The sequence below is a fragment of the Nilaparvata lugens genome, chromosome 9 (assembly GCF_014356525.2).
Source record: "Nilaparvata lugens isolate BPH chromosome 9, ASM1435652v1, whole genome shotgun sequence".
In the NCBI taxonomy this organism is placed as follows: Eukaryota; Metazoa; Arthropoda; class Insecta; order Hemiptera; family Delphacidae; genus Nilaparvata; species Nilaparvata lugens.
The window spans coordinates 11,447,193-11,473,460 of record NC_052512.1 but is presented as its reverse complement, the minus strand read 5'-3'; the positions used below and the strand labels follow the sequence as shown (position 1 = coordinate 11,473,460).

General features: G+C 33.1%; 1 protein-coding gene across 1 annotated transcript in view; it reads left to right on the top strand.

The window, feature by feature from the left end:
* LOC111054087 (ras-specific guanine nucleotide-releasing factor 2-like) overlaps nt 1–26,268 on the top strand; it is a 432,594-nt gene that overhangs the window by 211,646 nt on the left and 194,680 nt on the right. Inside the window, exons 5-6 of the mRNA XM_039435485.1 lie at nt 7,879–7,985; nt 18,508–18,655. Coding sequence (XP_039291419.1) covers nt 7,879–7,985; nt 18,508–18,655 — 255 coding nt within the window. The remainder of the gene's footprint in view (nt 1–7,878; nt 7,986–18,507; nt 18,656–26,268) is intronic.

Below are 26,268 nucleotides of genomic sequence, written 5' to 3'. Positions count from 1 at the left end.
GTTTAAATTATAGACCTACTATGTTCTAAATTTCGTGAAAATCTTCAGACCCGTTGGACATACATAACCATATAACCATATACCCATTTACAGAAATTGCTCGCTTAATACTGTATAATAGTGAATTCCAAAGAAAATATATAATCTAGAATCTCAATGAATGTCCGAAGAAGTCATTAAGAAACGAACCAGTGTTCAGTAAATATTTAGTATTTGTCTCATTATTTGATTATATAGTGTAGATATAGTGTAGTAGTACAGCCATTAAGTGTAACGGCAATTTATTTTAAAATATTTTGTTCAAGACACTCACATGTTCCTTGTCTGAATGATGAGGAATGTTTCCGTGTTAGTGACTCACATCAGGATATTCATGTCTTATTCTTTCTGAATGAATAATTATTCTATTTTCTTCCTTTGATACATTTGAGCATTGAACTTGAGGTTGTGAATGAAAGTCATACATAATTTAGCTCCTGGGTTTTGGAAGATTTTGTGTTATAAATAGTCACGGATAAGTACAAATTTTGTATTAATTTCATTATTAATTGTTTCTTGATCACGTTTTATCATTTTGTTTTAGATTTTAATTCTTAATTCTATTTTATAAGCCAAATATCGTTTAGAGGTTATTTTGAGGTTAGGTTTTCGAGATTTAAAAATAAACATAGATAGTTTACTTGACTAAAATTATAACCTAATTAAAATCCTATCATTTATAAATCAATTATTATTATTGCAAGTAATATAATTTCTTAGATAGGAAGATGAGCTCAAATAGAACACCGAAGGTTATTAATAGAAATGTAAACATTGCGGGAGTACTTACGCGTTCCCAAAACCAAAATTCAAAAACGCCAAAACCAAAAACCCCAGTTCCTCAAACTACTTTAGCCGAAAAAGTTGCTCAACTACAAAGTAGCCACACTAATTTTAAAAACCAATTAGAAGTAACTCTAAAAACGTCTGAGGAAGAAAGGTTAGGGATGGTAGAAGAAATTAAATCTTTGGAACTGATTATAAAATTACAAGATGAAGACCATAAAAAAGAAATACTAAATCTAAAAAATCAATGTAGTCTAATGTCGGAGGAAATAAAGAAACTAAAATCTAAATTTGATAATACTAAATGTATGATAGAACCTCCGTCCAAATGCAAAAAAATAGAATCTAACCTAAATGATGGGAAATGCTCTGAAAATGGTCGAAATAAAACGTACAGTGAGGTTTTGAAGACAGCAACCAAAAATATAGCTGAGGGAAATAAAGATAGGAAAGGGAGAGTTCTGCTACTGACGTCCAGTCATGGACGTGATTGCAGTGATCTCCTTGATAAAAGATTGAAAAATAAATTTGATGTCCAATGTTTTTTCAAGCCAAGTGCATCAATTAATGCAATTGTAGAGTCAGCTAGGGAACAAACTAAAGACTTTGATGAAAATGACTATCTAATTGTACTGGGTGGCTCAAATAATATAAATGAACCTAACTTGAATCATCTTCCTCAAGTAACAGAAAAAATCAAGGAAATTGTGCCACTCAGCAAAAAACAAACTTAATAATAAGTACTATTCCTAATAGGTTTGATAGGCCAGAGTTAAATGAAGCAATCAATTCGACAAACAAATCAATCCATAATACAATCAACAGCCTAAAAAATAAGAATTCTAAACAACTGGGGATTTGTTTTCTAAATGAAAGGCTGAAAAGACATAACTTCACTAATCATGGGTTGCATCTAAATCGATCTGGCAAAGTAATATTTTGTAATAGATTGGCAGAGCTGATTGAAAGCCGTTTGCAATCCTCTGGTTTAAAAACAGTCAAAAAAACGAATAACGATTTTCTAGTAAATTGGCTCAAAACAGGGAAAGGGAAATAGCTACAAATGCTAGAGATAGAGTAGCACAAGATGGTAAGGTTTTTAGTATTTATCATCAAAATATTCAGTATCTTCGCAACAAAATTGACAGATTAGAAGTATTTCTTAAACAGGAGGATCCTGACATTGTTATTTTCACAGAGCATGGCTTGAAAATAAAGGAAATAAATCAAGTTAGGATTCCAGGCTATTCACTGAGATCAGAATTTTGTAGAATAGCTCATAGAAGTGGTGGTGTATGTATATTCACTAGCAATGCTAAACATACCCAAACTTATGAACTGGATTTTGTTAAGAGATTTTCTGTTGAGATGGATTTAGAGGTGACGGGACTAAGGTTAAAAATTGATGATCGATTTGAGGTAGCAGTGTTAGGTATCTATAGGTCACCAAATGGAGACTGGCAAAAATTTTGTGAGCTGCTCCACACACTTTTGGAAATTACAACCGCTCGTTTCACAAATGTTATAGTAGTAGGAGATTTCAATACCGATTTTGCCAGGCAGGATAAAATGACAGAGGATATTGGAGATATTATTAATATGAATAATTTAGAAATTAAGGTCTACGAATATACAAGAGTAACTCGAACTTCACAGACAATTATTGACAATATCCTCACAAATATAGAAGGTTGTAATGTCAGGTTAGGTAGCTCAGATCTATCAGATCATAACTATCAAATTTTAGATGTTAAGTTGCAGGGCCAGAATCCAAGCAGAAAAAAAACTTTTGTGAAAGAAATTCAGCAATATGAGCTAGGAAATATAAATTGTTTGAAGCAGGAACTGCTTCAAGAAAATTGGAGTAGTGTTTATAACAGTTGTAACCTAAATTACAAATATAAGCAATTCATTGATACTCTAAGATTTCACATTAGTGTATGCTGTCCAATAAAAAAAGTCAAAGTAAAAAGTAAATTGGACAAAGTAGATGAATGGATAACTGAAGATATTCTTACTCAAAGAAATACTGTTAGGGAAGCCTATGAGGAATTTAAATTAGTGAGGGATGTTCCGAGTGAAGTCAAATACAAATGTCTAAAGAAAAACTATGCAAAAGAAGTGAGGAAAGCTAAGTGTAAGAAAACAGCTGAAATATTAACAACTAGTACCAATTTTAACTCTGCTGTTTGGGAGGTAATTAATAGAAATAGGAGAGCAGCTCAAAAAGATACAGTTACTAATGTCCCTAGGATAATCGATGAACATGGAAATTATATGGATGATAGTATAGACATTTGTAACTTTTTCAATAAGTATTATCAACAGGTTGCATATAATCTCCAAAAGTCACTGAACACTAATACTTGTAATACAACTACATTAAATGCTGAGCCAATTGGAAAGGTATTTAAATTTCATCCATTATTAAGAGATGAGTTGTCAAGAATAATAAAAAATTTGAATAACAAAAAAACAGTAGGATTGGATGGGGTCTCAAGCAAAATCTTAAAAGAATGTGAAAATGAATTACTGGACCCTTTATTGCATCTCCTTAATACTTCACTAGAGCAGGGTATTTTCCCTGATGATCTGAAACAAGGAAAAATTTTGCCAATTTTTAAGAGCGGTGATTCTGAAAGAGTTGAAAATTATAGACCCATTAGTATTCTAAATGTAATAAGTAAAATTTTTGAAAGAGTAGTTTTAAATAGGCTATTGATGCACCTGGAAGAAATTAATTTCATATGTGATGAACAGCATGGGTTCCAGAAAGGGAAATCTACTAAGACTGCAATAGTATCCCTTGTTGAAAGACTAATAGATATAATAGATTCAGGTGAGAAGGCAGCCGCAATATTTCTTGATTTATCCAAAGCTTTTGATTGTGTGAACCATAGAATATTATTGGAAATACTAAAAACTGTAGGTGTGAATGGTATAGAACTAAAATGGTTTGAATCATATCTCATAGGTAGAAACCAGTGTGTTGAGCTTACCAAGGTGGATGGGAATGAAATAGTAAAAATTAAATCTCAAAAACTGGAGGTCCAGGCTGGAGTACCTCAAGGCTCAATTCTGGGTCCCTTACTGTTTCTGTTGTATGTGAACCAATTACCAAAAGAGTTAAAAGATCACAGAGCTCTGTTGTTTGCTGATGACACATCGCTTATCTTTAACAATTATTTATTAGATAGTCTAGAAATAAATGCTTTTACTGGAGTACAGTCAATTGTCCAATTCTTGAAGCAAAGGCAATTAACAATAAATAGTAAGAAATGTCAATTCCTACAATTCAAAAGTAAATATAATTCAGTAGAGGATAGAGAAATAAATGTGTTTGTAGAGGAAAATGAATTAGTCCAAGAAGAGAAAGTAGCATTCTTGGGAATTTTATTGGACAGGAAATTAACATGGCATCCTTACATTGAGAGGATATGTAATAAGATATCATCTGGGGTATTTGTCCTGCGGCAGCTTGCTAGGCTGAATGATAAAAAACTACTGTTAACTGCTTACCATGGACTTATACTATCTCATATTAGGTATGCTATTTTAGTATGGGGTAATTCATCTCAACAAAATATGGACAGGTGTTTAAGATTCAAAAGAAGGCACTCAGATGTATAGAGAAAGTGAATAGGTTAGACTCTTGTAGGCCTTTATTTAAAAAGCTTGGTCTATTAACTGTGCCATCTTTGTATGTATATGAAGTTGTAATGCATGTGAAAACGAGTGGTGTGATCCAGAATTCAGATGTTCATGAGTATAATACGCGAAACAGAGCAGATTATCATATAATGGGTCACAATAGTAGGTTATTTGAACAAAAACCAGATTATATTGGTAGGGAATTTTATAACAAGCTACCTCAAATCTTGAAAAGTAATGATGATTTGAAGATTTTCAAAAAACAAATTAAAAAATATTTAGTTGATAGAGCTTTTTATAGTGTACAAGAATTCCTTTCAAACCTAAACTGGGTTGAACTACTTAGTGTTAGAATTATTATGTAATAACATGACTTGTCTTATACTCCATGACTGGAGTCTTTAGGACGTAATCTTAAAAAAAAAAAAAAAAAAAAAAAAAAAAAAAAAAAAAAAAAATTGATAACTCAAAGTAGCATAGTATTTTCTCCTGCCCTTTCTCGGCTTTGAACTCAGTCAGCTAATAATGTCAGTAGTTGTTTACTACAAATGATTAGCATTGTTGATACTCAAGCAGCCATTAGTCGTTTTCATACCGATATCCCGCCGGCAGGACAGGACAGTATTAGAGGAGGATTTGGTTTATAACTGCGCGTCGTCTACTGTTCACAGAACTACTAGTGAATTTATTAAATGACATCATAGTACCTTTCTTTATAAACATTTTAACATAATATAACAGTTAAGAAACAAATTAGAACAACTTGTTTCGATGTTTCACATCATCTTGATACTAATTAGTAAATTATCTGGTGCATCCTGCAACATGGGCCGGTTTCCGAGCTCGGGGCTTAGCAAAGTTCTAGACTTTAAATAGCTGGAGTCAGCTAATTGGCTTTCCGAAGCAGGACGTAGTTGCAGTCCACGTAAACGTGGATTTCAAATTAAATTTCGATGAACCAGAAAGTCGAACACAAAATGAAAAAATCAGGTGTGGTACACTCACACAACTTTCCTTGCTCATTGAACTGCAAGCCTCATTCTTGAACGAGAATAATTTAGGGGAATAACAAAATGACAATTGGCGGCTACATATTTGAAAATATGATCATACTATTGTATTTATATTGTTTTCAGAATACATTTTCCTTTGTATAAATTATGTGGGATTATATGTCTTTTTTTAATCGTCAAAACAGATGTTCTACACATAAAGTATCTCGACTATGTGTTCTTCTGAATTATCTGCTCTACTTACCTACCTCATGCAGGTACATTTACAATTGTATAAGTTGTTAGAATGAGATAAATCTTTCGGATATTGTAGTATGATTATTTTGGAGCCCCTGGATGGCTGAATTGATCCGATATCCTCAACATTAATAGATTTACAGACGATTTATCAAAAATCGACATTTTTGCCGCCATCTTGTTTGTTCATGATGAAAAACACTTCTGAGATTGTCATCATGGACAAGGATATTATCTTTCTACACTTCATAACAAAGAGATTGATACCATCTCCAAGTCTGTACTTTCAAGGAGTCATGAGTTACACGGTTTTCTAATTGTTAGGTTTGGTCTATGGTGGAAAAAGCGTGTTTTCCACTGCAAACAGTACTTTCCACTCTTTTTCCGATGACGCTACAGCCGTGGAATATGGACTACAGCCTTCAATCAGATGTCATTTTAGAGCTTTGGAAATATTCTACACTACTGTGCCAATAATATTAGTATACTATGTTCACAGCGAATTCATTTAGGGTGGTAAGTGAAACATTGTCCCCGAAAAAATGTATGTTTCAAGTTTTTGAAGTTGAATTAATCATGAAAAGATGAATCCAAATGAGACGATTCTCTCGAGTATTATTATAGTTTGGTTGATTCTCAACACTTTGGTTATAGAATCAATCCAATACCTCTCACAATAACTGAATAGCAAGCGATATAAAAATGTCAATCATCTGAATTCAGTCATAAAAATGACCGCCATCTTGAATTGTTTAATGATGTCGAATGTTTTCTTTACCTCCATTATCAATATTCTTATTCGGCTCAATGTAACGAAGATATTAAGGCCATTTTTGCAAGTCTCTAATCAAGTAAAATATGTATTTTGATATATTAAAGTAATCATGAAAAAACGATTTTATAGTTCTAGCTTGTTACCTCATGCGTATGGGGAAACACACCAGAAATCATGCAGGGGTTTCTTTGGAGGGCGCTGGAGAACACATTTGTTGACGTACAGTGCAAGAAGATATATATCGATTTGAAGCTGAAGGAACGATTCAAATTTTATGAATTTAGATTTATCTGTATTCTTTGCACAAAAAAGTTATAATGGAAAGAACTTTGAAAAAAATAGAAAAAAAAACGTTTTTTGAGCTTTTAACGGTTATAACTAATAAAATATGCGTTTTAGCGGGAAATTTTATAGAACAAAAATATTGTAGAGGAAAAGTTTTTAAATATTTTCGTTCAATAACGATCAGGATAACACTCAATACAGAAAAAATATTCAAATAAAAATTCGTCAGAATTCCACTTTTCACAACCGAATTCATTCGAAATACGGAAATAACGGCAAACAAACCTATGCACGCCCAGTACTGCTCTAACAAAATCATCATCTGAAAATAAGACAGTGCTCTCTCAAAATACGTCCAATCGCTTCCAAAGCTCGATAGCAACTCCGAAGCTGCGACTGAACAGCTGTGCAATGATAAAACATTTGGAGTCATTGATTTGGAGATATAGCTCGATAGCGAGCTGAAATATACATATCGACCTAACCCTTAGAAGAGTGAGACGAAAAGTGAGCGATAGCGATATGCTCCTCCTAGAATAGGCAAGGGGTCTTGATTTAGAATTGAATCAACAAGTTCACAATCAACTCGATTTGGATTCGATCAATCTTGAGGTAGGTTCTTTTGATCGTGACACTGTACGACGGCAGAGGGATCGATCCTGATGAGCTAAAGTGTGAACACTCCCATAACAACCAAATATATTATTTCTCGCGGTGAAAGCAAATCGATCCTGATGAGCGAAAGAGTGTGAACACTATCACAAGTACTAAATATATTATTCTTCCATGTTTATGCTGTGTCGCATAGATGGTAACTCACTATTCAAGGGCAAAATAACATGATCAATGCTGATTTGATAACACTTCACTGTCAACGAGAGCTCCCGATTGCAAACGAATGAAGCCGAGGCTGAATCTGAGCCCCGCCATAAATTCCGAAAAATACGCTGCAATAGTTCTACAGGGTAGTTTATATCATTATATCATTATTCTATGTTGCTATATCATAACATATTTTCCAACTTGATTTTCTTTATTGAAGTAGTTGATATTGAAAGAGATAATTGATAATTATTGTGTGTTTTGTTGCAGTACTGTTTTTCAATTTCGTATCGGAGGGAGAGCCAACGACAGTACGAATTGCGAGCTGACACCGAACAAGATTGCAAGATGTGGATAGATGCCGTCAGAGATGCAAGGTAATTTTCATAGAAAAAGAATATTAATATCATAAAAATTATAATCCAAAATCACATAAACACAGACCTCTCTATCATCTATATACATTTTCCCACACCCATAATTCAAACCTGAAGTCTGACTTCACTCTCTAGAGAAGTGTGTAAGAGTATTAACATATTATGGAGTATGAACAGAATACTCTAGAGCACTACTCTTTTCTCGCCAGGAAGTAAAGTGGTCACTTTATACTTTGGGACTAGATTCAACTCCATTCAGAAATCATGGAAAGCTTTCTTGTGGGATAGCCAAAGTTTAATTCAAGAAAAGCACGTTTAGTTCAAGTCCTGATTGGGATAACAAAAATGGACCACATTCAACAGATGTTACTTTTAATAAGTAATCAATTCTTCTACTATTTTTCCTCCCTGATTAGCATAAAAATGGCATGACTGAAATAGAATACAATGACATATTCGATTTCTTAGAATATCAATTATGGGGAAATTTATTCATTTTGTATGTAGTCCAGTCACTATATACATTGGTGCTTGCAATTTATATTGTAGTTTTAATTTTTCAATAAATTATTTGGATAGAAAAGAGAAGTCCAGAACCAAATTCTTCATGCAAAATTTACTTGTGTTAGATACAGAGTGGCCCAAAAACCTGGAATTTTCGGTTCCAAAAACATCCAGTTCTCAGCTATTTCCGCCAGATAAAGTGATCGGACAGAGAAATTAGGTCTCGTCTTTTTTAAGATTATAGAATTCTGAATAAATTGAGATCATTCGGAACTTTCTATCTCCACGAGTTATGTTTTTCAAGAATGAGTAAGATTTTAAGAAAGAAACCAATTTTGATGATATTTAGTATTTGATCTACAATATCTCCCGATTGTTACCATTTAGATGTTAAATTTAAAATCTCTCTGGGCGTGACTTTGTGCTCTATAATCTGAGACCAGGTAGAGCACTCTATCTCATATACATTTCTAGATACACCTGACAACAATCCTCCTTGTAGTGTGAAAAATACCTGATTTTGAGGTTCAACCATCATCACCATCTATTCTGTCCTCACAGTGATATTTTTCACAATTATATAAGTTCATGAGATTATGTTCTATGAGAATCACTCGTCATATGCTCTCCATCTCAGTATTTCCTAGTTGAGAGGCTCTCAAGAGGAGACCTCAAGGATCAAAAAGTTGAACACATAACTTTTGATACAATGCTCGGATCTCATTGTAACACACTTCATTCTTCGGCTTGTCAAGGCAGTTCAAAATAGTGCACCACAAGTCAAATTCGGTCGAAAAATTGAAATTTTATTGCAGAGTGTACTTGAGCCCATATCCCAATACACAAAAAATTGCCAATTTCTATATTCAAAGCTGCATATTCAGCAGCATATCTTGTGAAATGCTTCAGATGAAATTTTCAAATCCAGTGAGGATGTGAATTTTCAAATTCCCCCTCTTCCAACTCCAATGAATGATACTTTCGATTCAAATACGATTCGAAAGTTATAGAAGATTTTAAAAATGGCGATTTTAGTTTTTTCATTTTTTTCATGATTCTACTGTTAATCAAGAGTTTCTAGAACGAGTCTGATACATCATAGAAACTCACGATTGATTCCAAATTGTATATAATATCATCCTATAAAAGGCCAATTGCCAAAAATTCATCTTGAATAACTTTTTCCTGTCATATAAATATTCAAATTGAGTTTTATTCACAAAATCATCACAAATACAGTACCAGTATAAATAATAAATAACACTCGTGAATTTTCCCCACATAGACAAGTCTATGTGTGGGGAAAGAGTTCCAATGAAAAATAACTTGGTACTAGGAAGAAAATAATAAATATCCACAATATAACTTGAAAAATGAAAAGTTAATTGAATTCAGTGAAGAAAGTAAATATGTTTGAATTGAAGTAGTACAAATAAATAGAAATAAAAATCTCAGTACCCTCTTTTGAATTATTTATCACTTGAAAATGGCATTAATGTTAAAACATGTTTCGATAAAATAATTGGAAAAAGGGTACTGAGATTTGTATTTCCATTTATATTACAAGTAGCCCTAAACGGAAAATAGACAATGAAGTATTACAATATAACTGTTACGGTATACAGCTTTAACATGACTAATATAAAATTTAAAACTTGAACAATGATAAATTATGAGCAATATATTGATAATATGATATATATTTATAATTATATATGATCAATATAAGACAAATATATACATAGTATCAAAATCAGTAAGAGGAGTAGATGAGCTGATCAGCGGCATCCCTGCCGGTTTCAAATAACCACATATTTAAATATCGTTTGTATATGTTACGGCTAAGGGGTTCTATTCGCTTTATGTAGGCGGGTATATTTCTATAAAGAATGTGGCATATGTAATGGCTATTAAATCTGTTGCAATTGCCAACTAATCTGGGTTGTAAAATTCCAAATATATTCATATTTCGTGTTTGATAGAGATGGATAAGGGGATTAAATATTGATTTTTTCTTTTTCGGATGAAAATTAAAAGTGATTCGCTGTATAGCTGTCACACATCAAGGACCTGAATTCTTGATAGACCAGTTCTGTCGGGTAGCGACTATCCAAAATAGATATTGCAAGCACACCCCCTTTTTTATCTCTATATTGACTGGACTAATGATATTTTGAGTTTTTTTTTCAAATTGTATAAATTTTCCTAAATTGATATTCTAAGGAATCAAATAAAGTATGTGATGAGACATATCGTGGAGAATGTATCCCCAAGATCTCATTCATTGATTCAGTTCCAATAAGGCTAGCTTCACACACATTCGGTTTCATTCGGTTCGGTTCCGAACTGAACTGAACCGAACTGAAGTCATGAGGCTTTCATACATATCAGGTTTTAATTCTTACGGTTCTAATTAGGTATTTTCTTTTCAAACACAGCTGTGTTTGGATTTTCACAATTCATGCTGGTAATAAAATATAAAAGCTGGTGTTCAAATACCGTAGTAAGATGTGATTTCTTGAACAACAACATTTTCAAGTTAATTAATAATAATTGTGAACTATTTGAATAGTTTATCTTGATTACATTAATTTTGGACGTTCAGATTGATTATTTTTTTAATAGAAATTTCTATTCAATTTTGACACATGATACATAACGTTCATCTCTTCTCTCTATTAATGAAATCATGTAATATTCATGGAAAAATGAAAAAAAAATCCTCTTTCAGTTTTAATTCATCTTCATATTTTTTCAGCTAACTATTCATTGAGAAAAAATGCTCCAGTGAACTAGCAGAAATAAATTGACCATATGATTCTTACATGGAAGATTTTTAAACAGATAATCACGATATCAGGTTAAAATAAAAACAAAAAACGAGCGTGTGTGAAAGACATTGTTTTTATTTCCGGTCTCCTAGCAAAGAATTCGAATATGATGAAACCTATTCGAGTCGAGGGGGCGTTTGGTGCTATGCGGTTGCTATTCGGACCCGAATTCAAACCGAATCACCGTTTCACACTTATCGGAATTTGCTAAAAACGAAACGAACCGAACCGAATGTATGTGAAAGTAGACCTTCGCTAGAAACGAATATTTGAACCTGATGGAATTTATTAGGGTCAAGTGGGCGTTCGGTTCTATGCGGTTTTTATTCGGTACCGAATTACCGTTTCACACTTATCGGAATTTGCCGAAAACGAAACGAACCGAATGTGTGTGAAACTAGCCTTATGCTATTGATCTTCCACAACATTTCAACTTGAGGCGCTCATACTGTGAAAAATAAGAATAATGGGAAATGTTTTTTCTTAGAATTTTATTCCATTCAGGAAGCTTGATAGTGTTTGAATCAATTTATTTCGATGAATGTTAGCATTGGAATGGTTCCCAAAAGCGTGGTGAGCAGCTTCAGAGTTCTGCTTTGCTATCTATGTTCTGTACCTATTCTCTGCCTCCTATTATTTTCTTTTTGTAGGCCTACTATGTAGTAAAAAGTAGTTGAGTTTTTTTGCATCATTTTTCAACAGTTTTTCTTTCAATAATGTTTGTTACTTATGTGATGTTTTTCAACATTGATAATTTTTGTCGGCTTTCTTTTTTATTCTTCTATTTCTTTTCTTACAATTTTATGTACTTCTAGGTATGGTTCTATGTCTCATAAACTGACACAATTCTTGAGAAAATTGATGTGTCAAATCTCAACTGAGAAACGTTATGTGAATGTGATTGTTCAAGAAGCTCTTTACAAATATCAAAATATATTTAGTTCTTTGGCCAATATATCATCTTTGATGATTGTCATCTGCCATATTTCTAGTGTTTGAAGCTGTTGTATGAAGTTTATTCTACTTTTGTTACTTGTATTTCTGTAACTGGGCACCCGCCGAAAAACCTTCGGGTTTGGCAGGACCCTCAATTTGATTTTTTTGTACCGTACAAATTCATTTTCATTGTCATAGATTCCCATTTCAAAAGATGATTGCTATTGCTCTGCTTCTTTTGTTTTGGTAATATGTTATGCTTTAGTGCTTATTATTGGTTGGAATTGTTTTGTTCTTCAAAAGATGTTGTGTTTCAATTGTGTTTTATCTCTATATTTATAAAAGGCTAAGCCCCGACAGACTGAAATCACACCACAGCCCAAACTACTGAGCCTAAAAACTTGAAATTTTGCACGATTGTTTATGGTAGCCTGAAAACATCCACTAAGAAAGGATTTTCAGAAATTTTCCCCCCTGAGGGAGCTGCCCCCCCCCCCCCAACATTTTGTACTTTTTAACCGCTCATTGCACAGAAAAGTCATGAGGAACTTTTTTGTTCAGCTACGAGAAAAAATTGTATATATGCAGAAAAATTCGATCAGGAGCACAGAGGGGTCCAGGAGAGAGCATTTTTCGAAAATTTTGATGTAAAATCACACTACAGCTCAAACTAATTGTCCTACAGACTTGAAACTTTGCACAAATATTCTTCAAACATGCTAGACGCGCACTAAGAACGGATTTTGAGATATTTTGCCTCTAAGGGTTTCAAAGGATGAAAAAGGATCCTATTAAGTATGGTTATGAACATGGTAAGGTGAGTGCCATATGGAAATGAGATAATTTATTTATTGACATGTTATATTCTAACATATGTTGTAATCATTGGAAATAACAAAATAATATGATAGAAATTCAAAAAAGAACATCTGTTCTATTATTGCTTTCTATCTGATTCCACTCAACCTCATTAATATTGTTCTGATAATAATTGATAAATATGTTTAATAATATTATTATTATTAATATTGAAAGAATATTGTTTTGATAATTAATTATTATCATTAATATAATAATAGTATTGTTTTGGTAATCAATAAACATTTTTATTTTCATAAACTCTGTATAATTTATAATGGTGAATGTGAAACAGCAGCATCAAAGAAATTATCTCAAAAACATATGTTTAGGAAAACCATAGTTTTGAACTTCGTTTTCCTGATGCAAGCCTTAAGCATGTATTATTAATTTTTCAGCTAGAACAGTTTTTTGAGACTGCTAAATAAACATCTACAGTTTTATCAATGCTGTATCGGCAATATGAAAACGCATGCAGTTAATATTTCCTTAAATGAAGGTGTTAATATTTACATGATAATTATTCTCTACCATTTTTATTTGATTACAATTTCAAAATCATTCAAGCCTTGATAGAATGATTGACTCACTGTACAGTCAGTCGAAAATTTTGATATTGAAATGAGGGGTATTTTGGCAAGCTGAACAAAAGAGTAAGGTTCTATGCACCTTTTCGATATTTCTTCAAATGAAAAATGAGTTTTGTGGGTTGTCAAAACTCCCCCTGATAGGGAAACTATTCATTTTATCCTATCTTTAATAAAATGATTTTCTGCATTGAATAACATCGTTCTTGCCAACAAGAATCGAACTCTTTGTGAATTTGGATATGAACTATACTTTAGATTTATATAATTCTATTAATTAAATTCATGGAAATTTAAGTACTTCTTTCAGTTAGTTGATGATTAGTTGAAGAAATTGATTATCAATAAAAAAAATTATTATAATAGTAGGGGTAAAGTGAGAGTTTTGAAGAAAAGCTGGAGAAAAGCTGCCCCAAAGCTGGAGAAAAGCTGCCCCAAAGCTGCCCCCAAATCTGCCCCAAAGCTGATTCTTGGTTCTCACCTTGCCCAATCCAATGTAATCTGAACTAACTTAACCTAGCCATACCCCTAATCTCACAATAAATCTCAAATGAAGATCCCCATTCCCACTTTTTTGAAAAAAACTAGATCCAGCTTTTTTTTTATTTCTTGAATAACTAAGAAACCGTTAATTTTGAAAAAAAAATTACAAGAATAACTTTTTCCAGTAAATCTAATTACGAATCCATTGACACCCCATTTGTCAAAATTGAACAAAAAATAAGGATCTCATGGAAAAACTAGATCCAGCTTTTTTCAATTTCTTTAATAACTAAGAAACCGTTAATTTTACAAAAAATTTACAAGAATAACTTTTTCCAGTAAATCTAATAACAAATCCATCAACACCTCATTCGTCAAGATTGAACAGAAAATGAGGATCTTATAGAAAAAGTAGATCCAATTTCTTGAATAACTTAGAAACCAAGAATAATTTTTTTCAGTAAATCCATTTGTCAAGGGATCCTAACTCAACTTCTTCTGAAACTGAGCAACAAGCACACAGAATCTCTAATGATATTTTTATGTTGAGACCCTTTCTTAAGCAACACAAACCTCAGCACTAAACCTCAGAGGGATGACCCTCTGTCTTTAACCAGCTAAGTTTGAACTACTTGAAAACTCACCTCAGGTTGTATTAAACATTTATTATAAAAATAGATCATGAGTGTTGATAAATTTGGTCGATATTTGTATGATAAAGATAATAATAGTGATATAGAAAATTTGATTCAGAATTTTTTCCATTTTTTACAATGCATACCATTAGCTGCAACTTTCATACCAAACATCAATCTCAATAATGAAAAAGATTCACCCCTTTTGATTGGATTTCTTACTTAAACATCTTTTTCTTCTTCTTTTTCATCTTCTTCTCCCTCATTCTCATTTTGCCTCTAAGGATTTCAATGGATGAAAAATGAAAAAGGATCCTATTAAGTAAGCTTATGGTAAAGTGAACTCCATATATGGAACTGAGATAATTGACACATGATATTCTAACATATATGTTGTAATCATTGGAAAGCTTAAAACAATTTCATCAATCAGCTGATCGAATTGATTTTGCGTTGATTGAGAGCGCGAGCTTACCATGTGTTTGTTCCATCGTTGTATGCTTGGCCAGTTTGGTTTGCGCATTCTATCAGCTGTATACGGAGTCTCATACACCCCGATTAGAACAGAGCACAAAGGTTTCCTTTGGTTAGGAGTTTGTTTATAATTCTTTTTTCAAATTCAAATTTTATTGCCATCAAAAATCACATTGAAAACTTTCTTAATAGACAACAATATTACAGAAACAAAATGTCAAACATATACCTACATTTATTTGTAGCACAGCCAGAAAAAAATAAAATTGAGTACTAGCCGTGAGTTTATTAAATATAACTTGATATATTTTTTGTCAATTTTTTGTGAATAAAAATTACCAGTTGATGAGAGATGCGAGTAATTCCTCATATTTGATCCAAATGGTTATTCATAATATAGTTGTCGGGGTCACTGCAATCAAAAATGTTTTATTCTGTAAGGTAGCTAATACATTTCATATGTATTGATTGTCCATAATGTATCCAGTGTCCACAATGGAAGTAATTGAACTACTCAAAATCAATGGCTTACTGGTCCCTCATAGATTTATAGTAGGCCTATTCCTGGTGATTGAGCCTGTCTTTTTCAGCGTTGTCTATTAATAAAAAAGCTTAATTTACAACTAGCTTACTCGGTGAACTTTGTACCGCCAATGTATCTCATGTCACACTTGACTTTATTTGGTGAATCATGAAATTTATCTGACAATCAATATTTTCATTTACATCTCGATACGGACTTCCTATGTGCTTATTCATGTAGCATTCATTATTCCGAAAGCATATTATTCTTCTCAATCAATTGGTAGTAATATCTATCAGTAAAGTTTTCAATTAAAAAGTTCTTAATTCTCTTCAAGGGAAACCAGAGACAATCTGAAGTTCTCCGTAAACACATCAACAAGTTCAACAACAAAATACAATTCACTTCTGAATATGAACAAAACAACTCTAAAAAATCCAGACCAAAAACTCAGCTTCAACATTTACAGGAAACCAACCACAACAGACACCATAATCCACAACTCCTCCAACCACCCAACACAGCACAAACATGCAGCATTCAGATCCATGCTCCATAGACTCAACAAAATACCCTTATCACCAGAAAACTACAAAAATGAGTTCAACACAATAAAATACCTAGCACAGAGTAATGGATATGACCCAAACATAATAGATAAACTAAACAAAAAAACAAAAGCAAAATCATATAAGCAAGAAACCAATCCAACAAATGAGAGAAAACAATTCATAGCACTAACATATATCAATAGTCAATCTAATAAAATTGCCAGATTTTTAAAAAAGCAGGCTACAATAAGATGGCTTTCAAAACCAAAAATAAGCTAATGGCCACCCCCACCCCCAAAACCACCGACAACACCGACAAACACAACCTCCCTGGGGTATATAAGCTAAGATGTAGCGATTGTGAAGAATTCTATATTGGCAGAAGTGGACGATCATTCAGACTTAGATTTAAAGAACATATCAATGCACTTAAAACCAAAACAGAATCAGCTTTTTCAACACATTTAAATGAAACCGGGAACTCCTACACAAACATAGATACCAACCTTACAATATTGAAAGTAAAAAAAATGGACATGAATTAAATACAACAGAACAGTTTGAAATTTATAAAGCCACCATCCTAGACAGTAACAACATACTAAATGAACAGCTGAATTTCAAATCTAACAAACTTTTTGATCACATAATAAACACCACAAATCTTCCTAACCATCAAAACATTTCCGGTCTACATTGTTGAAAATGATCGCTAGACGATTGAAAGTACTCCAGTCAGTAAGTAAAAGTTTTTAATACTTAGTTATTAATCGACTACATGTCGTGTTCAAATACATAAAAAAGTGTGTTTATACAAAGCAGCTCGGAATGGATCAAGAAACCATCACCTTTAGAAAAAAAGTTAAATCAGTGTTTCAAAGAAAAATATTCAATGTTTTCATAGCTGTAGATTGTCGATATATGGTCCAGGAAATATGCGATGTACAATGAATCACACAGAATTCCATTTTAGGATGAATATAAGCTAAGCAAAATTCAAAAAATTGTAAATTATTCTTTCATTCTTCATTAATTAATGAATGCAATATGAACAACTCTCTTTCATTAGGTGAATAATTTTTTTCAACATTTTTCAGTTTCTCAATAATAGGCGAGTGATGATTATTTGTATAGGTCTTCTAAGGAACCATTATCAACAGCTGGTACCAATCAACTACACTTCAACTCCAAACTACCGTTTTAATACCAGTACACAATTTGTCACAGGGTGATGTGTTTATTACAGCTGGTAACTTTGGATGCTGAATCATATTATCACAATTAATCTTGAATCATGATCATCTTTTCGTTCTTCAGTAGCCGCTCGGCCGAAAATTTCGAAAACATATGTCTGTAAAATGGATTAAAAAATAATTATTATTAGCCCCCCTATTAAAATTTCTGTTCAGAAACCATCCCCAATATTCACACAACATGTTCCCAAAGTTTCATGCCGTTATGTCAAGTAGTTTTCAAGTCTACAGGGAACAAACAAACATACAAACACACAAACAGACATTCATTTTTTATAAATAGATTTTCATTCGGCTCAAACAAAAGCCTCTCTACATGAAGGTAGAATGATAAGGATTCAGTTCTGTTGTTTTAACATTTTTTCAAATCACTTTCGAGAAGTTCATGTAGTACCTACTATTGTGTTTGAGACACTTCTGGCGCTATCATAGTTTCACCACTATTCTGTTCCACAGTCCTATCTCTTGCAGTCGTTAACTATATTATCTATAATAATTATATAAAGTAAAGAGCTGGCTTATGCACGTACCGGATAGGAAATATGTTTGACGCATCATCATGTCTGAACTACTGGACTAATTAACTTGAAATTTCGCTTATAGATTCTTAATTAGCCAAGGATGGTTATAGGCCTATTTTCAAATCTTCAAAATTTCATTACGTCAAGTTTTCATTGTCAAATTTTAAAATAGTTCCTTGCGAAGCACAGGTTCTTGCTAGTCATTGTATATTTATGGAATTGTAGAGAACTCGTTCCTCGCACACAGGCTTTGCCCATGTGAGGAACCTTCTTCAAGTTTTGTGTATTTATATTGTATATTGTTTGTAATTTCTAAGAAGAAGAATAAAGATAATTTCGAATTCAATTTTTAATGCTTATTTGCAGTTACAACAAGCTGTTACTGCAGAGGGAAGAACTGGAGCAGAAGCATTTGCATCTACTTCAAATCTTGGAGAGTGAAAAGACGGCCAAATGGCAATACATCCAGCAATGCGAGGAACTGTCAGCAGAAATCAAGAAGTTGAGAGCCGAGGTAGGCTGATATTATCAAAACATATTATGCTATACTATTAAACAAGCAGCTTCTGTTTATATGTTTGGATGTTTAGATGTTTAAATGTTTAGACGTTTAGATGTTTATTAGATGTTTAGATGTTTAGATGTTCAGATGTGTTGAGGCCATTTGAAATTGTATTCATTCGCTTATTGACTGCCAGATGGCAGGAGAGTTCTATAATTCTATAATATCTTTTACTCATCAATTCATCGTTCCAGGCACTGAAAATTTTTCGAGTCAGTGTGAATTTAGCTTTCGAGGCTTTAAGATTCAGGAAATTCGTCCTGAATCTGCCTAAATATTTGTGTCGTTTAATATTATAGGAAATTCGGCCTACACATTTATTCGTGTACATAAATTGCATTTTCGTTTCACGTGAAAAGTTCCCACGTTTCGTATTAATTAGTGAAAAGTGAATTCCAGAACTCAATTTTTAGTTTTGTTTTTATCAATAGTCAAGTCATAGTGTTATATATCCATACAGTAAACTTCATCTCTGAACGGGAAAACAGCAAAGAACCAACTTTAATAGTCGCACTTTCGTTTCCATAATTTCACCTATCTTTTCCTCTCATCTATCCTATCCAACTGTCCACCTTTTACCTCAAATATAAGTTGGCAAGCAATTCGATCCGCGACATTTTGGATTTGGGATTTGGTGAGTACCTTTTCTGATTTTCTATATGTTCTATGTATGTGGTTTTTTCTGAATGGATATATTATTCAACTCAAAGATTTGATTAGTTTTATACAGTCCACTTCAGAGCATTTGAAACTTTTAGTTTGAAATATTTAAATTTAAAGAACCAGTATTTACGTACCAAGATGTTTATATGTTTGTATTTCACCGGATCTCGAAAACGGCTCTAACGATTCTCACTAAATTCAGAACATAGTAGGATTATAATATAAAGACTCGATTGCACTAGGTCTCATCCCTGAGAAAACTCGCTGGAGGACATTAAAAGGATAATTATTATTCATCCTTGGAAAAACAGATGATACTAATTATTTCGTTGTCTGTTGGTGATGGAAGTGATTGAGCGAGTTCATGTGTGTGGGACTGTGTCAAAATTATGACTCAGATGTTGAAATTTTGTAATCATTTAATCAGGTACTAATCGCCGGTTACAAAAAAGCCGGGTTATTTTCAATCATGATTAATTTCAGTAGATCCATCTTTTTGAAATAGTCTTCTCTGATATGGTTCACGTAAAGTTAATCAGGATTAAAATTTAACCGGCTTTTGTGCAACTGGGCCTTTGTGAGGGAAATTTTTGCATTCTTCTGGGAATTGATCTCAATTTACTGTGGTTAGATAGAACATTTCTGTATGAATGTTATTATAATTTCTTCTTTCGTAATAAATGTTTTATACCTTTGTACTCCAGAGCGAAGCTCGGTCCCTGATATTATATTTGAACAAGCGTTAGCGAGTTCTAACTTCTAACTTCTAACTTACCTAAGGCCAAAGTCATTGTCCGTCTGTTTGTACAATAACTTTAGAAAGAATTGATCAATCAGCTACAAATTTTGAACACGTATTCTTTGAACCTTTTTACAGTTCAAGTTCGTTAGACAAGAAAATTGACACTCCTTCGTCCTTTTTCAGGATATAAAAAACCATTGGAAATGCTTGAGAAAAAAATTTGTTGTGATTTAGTCAGCTGAAGAATTCATTGCATGCAATTACTAATTGTTTTCCATTGATTCACTCATGACATCAGTGATGAGGCTATTTGGAAGCTATCACACAGACAATTCTTCATGCGCTGATACATGATTCCAGCTGGTTAATATATACTACTGGTTAATATAACTTTAATATAGTTTACAACTTTCACATCAACAAACTGATAAGGGTTCAGATATCAATGTGCGGTTCTAGCAATTCATTCTCTCTAAGAGCTCTGTTTCGAAATAATGTAAAAAATTCCTTCCCATTTGAAAAATTGAATTTGGACTTATATGAGGGTCAAAGATGTTGAAGTTACACAGTAATTTTTCATTTCAAATATCAAATTTGACCCAATTAATTCTACTGTCAAACTATTATTATTCTTGTGGAAGGTATGTTTAGCTGTTTACATAATTTTCACCAACTCTGTATAATTAATAGTTTTGGGTTCCAAAGATTACTATTCAACAGTTCATGAACGAGTTCTCCAACAGAGGGGTCACTATAAATATTTATATATTACTAGTATGTACTCATAGCTAGAACATAATAATCCCACAAAAGAATGCTTCAAAATCCTTTGGCTCTTCTTGTACAAGGAGCGCCAGAGAAACTCACTTATTTGGAAGGTCGCTTCTCATCGGAACTCCGTCGTATTTGTAATTTTACCAAATAGAAATTCACATGTTAAACGTTTAAAATTTGACAGAATGAATTTTTGTAATGTCAGTTGTGTCATGCAATGGATAAAAATACAATTCATGAAAAATCTGTGTGGAAATTACATGAAATAAGATCACACAAAATTTATTTTACTGCGAAAAATAATCATTGTACCTACGTTGAAAAAATTCGCCTGGCCAAGATTGGAACTAGGACTCTTCCATGAGTATAAGAAGATAGCCATGACTATATCAACACTTTAGTGACCATCACTCTTCGCGTAGGAATCTGTTGCAATACAACATTATCACAATGTAAAGGAGAAACGAAATTTGGACGCCTGCAAAACAAGTGTACTCCAGAGACACATATCGATTTTTTTGCAATCCTTATAAATTCTATCATATTGAACAAATGATTTCAAGCAGATGATGTTTGTCCAGTTTCGTTCAATTGAACGAGCGTTAAGCCAAAGTTATTAACAAAATGATAACTCGCCGACACAACATACAGACAGGATTTACTCTGATGGACAGTATAAGAGGAGGCTGTGGTTTACAACTGCGCGAGGTCTAATCTTCACAGAACTTATAGTACGAAAATGAAATAAAATGAGTACCTATACATTGAAAAAACATTTAAAGTGCATTCTAAATCTGGAGGCGATGCGAAATTTCAAAAAGAACATATTTGAATGGCTTTTGGGATTGGTATATAAAAATGCTAACATCAAAAGGTAATCTCCTTCAAGACATACTGGCAACATGTCAGCTCGAGTTGGAAGCAGAGCGAGAAAAATACCATGTTAGAGAGAAAATACTAGTGGGTCGAGAAAATACTACGGTCGAGAGAAAATACTATGTTATTTTAGTTATTAATTGCATTGAATAACTCTGGTGTAAACGCAGCTCTTTAGTGGAGTTCTCAAGACATTTCCTGTCTGGTATGTTCGACAAGAACTTTAGACAGAATTGATCAGCTTCAAATTTTAATCAAGAATTCTTCGAACCCTTTCACAGGTCAAGTTTCTTTGGGCAACAAAATTGACTCACTCCTTCGTCCTTTTTCAGGATACAAAAAAAGTGCATAGGAAAAAAATTTGTTTTGATTTTATTATTTAGTCAGCTGGAATTAATTGCATGCTATTTCTTCAATTTTTCCATTCATTTAAAAAAACTTATGCTATTTGGGAGATAGCACACAGACTGTCAGACAGACAGACTTTATGGACCGACACATGATTTCAGCTGAATAATACACAACATTAATATTTCTGTTCTATATTAACTCGCTTCCATCAACATCTGTCTCTTTGTCTGTAACATACACCTAATACTAGACTACTTGTGATAGCAGTTTCTATGACAATTTTTTCAAGTTCGAAGTGTTAAATTTGTGAATAGAAGCTACTATTGGTGTTCACTAACACTTGATTATTCAATGTATAGGTACTCATTTATTTCATTTGCGTACTAGTAGATCTGTGAAGAGTAGACCTCGCGCAGTTGTAAACCACAGCCTCCTCTTATACTGTCCATCAGAGTAAAACCTGTCTATATTATGTTGTGTCGGCGAGATATCGTTGTAAAACGGCTAGAGGCTTTTGGGATTGGTGTATAAAAAATGCTAACATCAAAAGCTAATCTCCTTCAAGACATACTGGCAACATGTCAGCTCGAGTTGAAAGCAGAGAAAAGTCGAGAGAAAATACAATGTTATTTTAGTTATTAATTGCATTCGTCATTGCATGCAATTAATAGTGCATAAAAATTGCATGCAATATAATAGTCTACACGCTGTTTTCACCAAGTTACATTGAGATATTAATTGCATGCGTCATTGCAATAATCCACTCGACAGCTGATTTATGATTAATAATTCTATAGTCTTGTTTTCACGGTAGTATTGGCATTGGAAGGAGACTCCTTTTCCTTTTGTATTATTCTTAAAATGCAAAATTTCAAAAAACCTTATAATATACGTCGATGCAAAATTCAAAAAGGAACATACCTGTCAAATTTCATGAAAATCTATTGCCGTGTTTCGCTGTGAATGTGGAACATGTAAACATAGATATAAACATGATGAGAAATGCAAAACTGTCGATTTGAATCTCAGACCTCACTTCTTTAGGTCAATCATTTATTAGTATCTTCAAAAATGTTGAGATAATTGAAACGGTTTGAGATATCGATGTGCGGGTTTCGTCTTAATTTTCCTTTGAAATTCTGTATTGAAATCATGTATTACATGACCACCTTCCTGTTTGAAAAATGAAGTTGGATTCAAAATGAAGCTGGATTCGAAATGAAGTTCGATCCATATGACGGATCAAAGATGGCGGACAAAAGTTTTGAAGCTACAGAAAGTATTTTTTTCCAATTTTGGAATAGGATCCTCATGGAGCCTACTACTGTAATATCATACATGTAAACGATCTCAGAGATATGTACAATAGAACAGTTCATGAGCGAGTTCTTCAACCCTTGGGGTCTCTAGTCCAGTACAATACATAAGGGCGGCATTAAAAGATCTGGTGTGGCGCACTCACACAACTTTCCTTGTCGTTATGAAAATTAATCACCTGACGCTAGTGTTCCCGCCCATAACAAGTCTACTATTCAAAGATATGAGCCAGCTTGTGACAGGACAATAACGCTGTAGACACACGAGGTCTGCTATCTCTTCATAGTGGATGATTTAATAGAATCAACAGTTGCCAACAGTTTGCAATTGAAAAATAAAATTTTCTGGAACTTTGAGCTTATTTTCAATTTCAGGTGAAAATGCTACTGAACATTAATAGTAGAGATTTTCATGCTCAATCTTTTCCACTTGGACATTTTTGTATTAATTTTATCTGAAGTCTGATAATTGGGAATCTGAAATCAAACTTTGCATAGATGGGGCGGAGCTCCTGAAGTTTTTACAGATATGGGACTTGTGGCAATTGATAGAGCTTTACAATTACTATTTTAGGTATAAATTTGATCAAATCGTTGGAGCCGTTTTAGAGAAAATCACAAAAGAACCTGTTTTTGACAACATTTTCGCCATTTTAGCCGTCATTTTTAATTGCATTTGATCGTGTCGGATCCTTATAGTGTAAGAACCTCAAGTTCAAAATTTCAAGTCATTCCGTTAATTGGGAGATGAGATATCGTGCACACACACACACACACACACACACACACACACACACACACACACACACACACACACACACACACACACACACACACACACACACACATACAGACCAATCCAATACCCAAAAATCACTTTTTCGGACTCATGGGGACCTTGAAACTTGTTTTTCATTTTCCCACCCTTACGTATTTGGTGGAGGCACATCTTGCTTATAAATATCATAAAATTTTTCATATTTTTTATCATTATCATAAACTGAACGACCACAGATCAGCAAAGCGAGTAGCCCCTGAAATATTCATCTGATTATTATTTCGTAATAAATTCTAATTATAATTCTAATTTCGTAATAAAATAATTAATTGATTTGTTTTTAATATCAAAAACCTGTACAATCTTTTCTTGTTTTTCATTTTCCCACCCTTACGTATTTGGTGGAGGCACATCTTGCTTACAAATATCATAAAATTTTCTATAAAAGCGATTTCAAAATTTTTCAAATATGGTCGTAAAGAATCATTGTAAAAGTCTGGTTATCGGATGGGCACATTAAATTGTCGGAGCCGGCTGAAATATGACAGTCGTGAGGTCCATTAACGGCTTAAATGGTATATTCAGGCGAGGTGGAACTTCCGTCAGGGACTACCCACCAATAAAAGCCATACGAATATCATTATTATTATTGTCAAAGTTTAGAAAGTAAGCTGTAAGCTTCAATAGATTCTTTCCTCAGTTTTTAAGAGAACGTATGGCGTTCTTTGGTGGCACGGAGAAAATGCCTTGTTCCGTAATGGAACCAAAATGTTCTGAACCTGACCGTCTTAATAAACCATTTCCCAAGGAGCTCAACCTCCCATCTCCAGACAATCAAAAGACTCTTGAGTGTACTGTTTGCACAGTAATCTTAATGGATCTCCAACTATTCACATGCAGTCAAACTGCTTCTTATTTCAAGAGCTTTTCCCTCGACTTCTTAAGCTCCAACTTACCACAGTCAACTCAAAGCTGATATTTCCATCGCAGTAGTGCACTTGTCGACCTTCGGCATAGTTGAAACAGACTGCACTTGTCGAATTGAAACCTTTGGTATAGTTGAAACGGACACATCTGATATTCCAGTTTCTGTAACGGCCATTAGCATTATCAAGACCTCAGGTAGTAGAATCAAAGAGAAAACAATTTATTCATGCTGAAACAAAAGCGAGCTTAAACTTCCATCTATTAACAAAGAGGCTTACCCTATTGTGTTTCCCAACAGAATGGAGACGTTTATCCTTATAGCTGCAATTTTTTATTTCAGTTAGGAATTTTTATCTCAATAACAAAATGTTGTATTGATCTGAAATAGTGAGAGAAGTTGTGTGTATTTTTGAGTTCAAAATTTTATAAAATAACTTGATTAATTCAATATGAAGTGTTATATTTAAATATAGTTTGGTGTTCTAATTTTTCTAAATTCAAAATGTTTAGCTTATATATATATTTTTGGACGAAATTGAACTTGAACGTTTTACAGTAGAAACACAACCTATTTTTTGGACATTTATTAATTCATCAAAATGTGGGAATGGAATAGATTTGGGCCAAGCTTGTTGTTCCTTCATCATATTTATATGATTTGTGATTCTGTCCACGAATAATAAATAAATAAATGGATAAATAATTTGGCATGTATTCTTTGATCAATCTTAATAAAATAAGGTATCCTTGGAATTTTGATAAAATTTGCCAACTTCTTTGTCTCTTGTAAATTTCCTGTAAAGTGAACGATTCTCGTGAAATTTTCCATCAAAAATTAAAAATGGCCGCCATTTTGAAAATTCACATCTAAAATGTTTTATTTTATTTTTCAAGTTGAATTTTCATTAGCATAAAAATTCATGCTAAATTTCAGATCAATACAACACTTCGTTCCCGAGATAAGAATTCCTGAGTGAAAAAAAAACAAAATGGCACCTATAAGGATAATTGCTGAGTTTTGGAGACTTCATATACTATATTTTGTAGTCTCCTATCATCCAGGAACAATACCCAAAAATGTTCGACACTACTCCTGAAACAGCCTGTATATGTTACTTATTATTCTCTTGTTATAGAT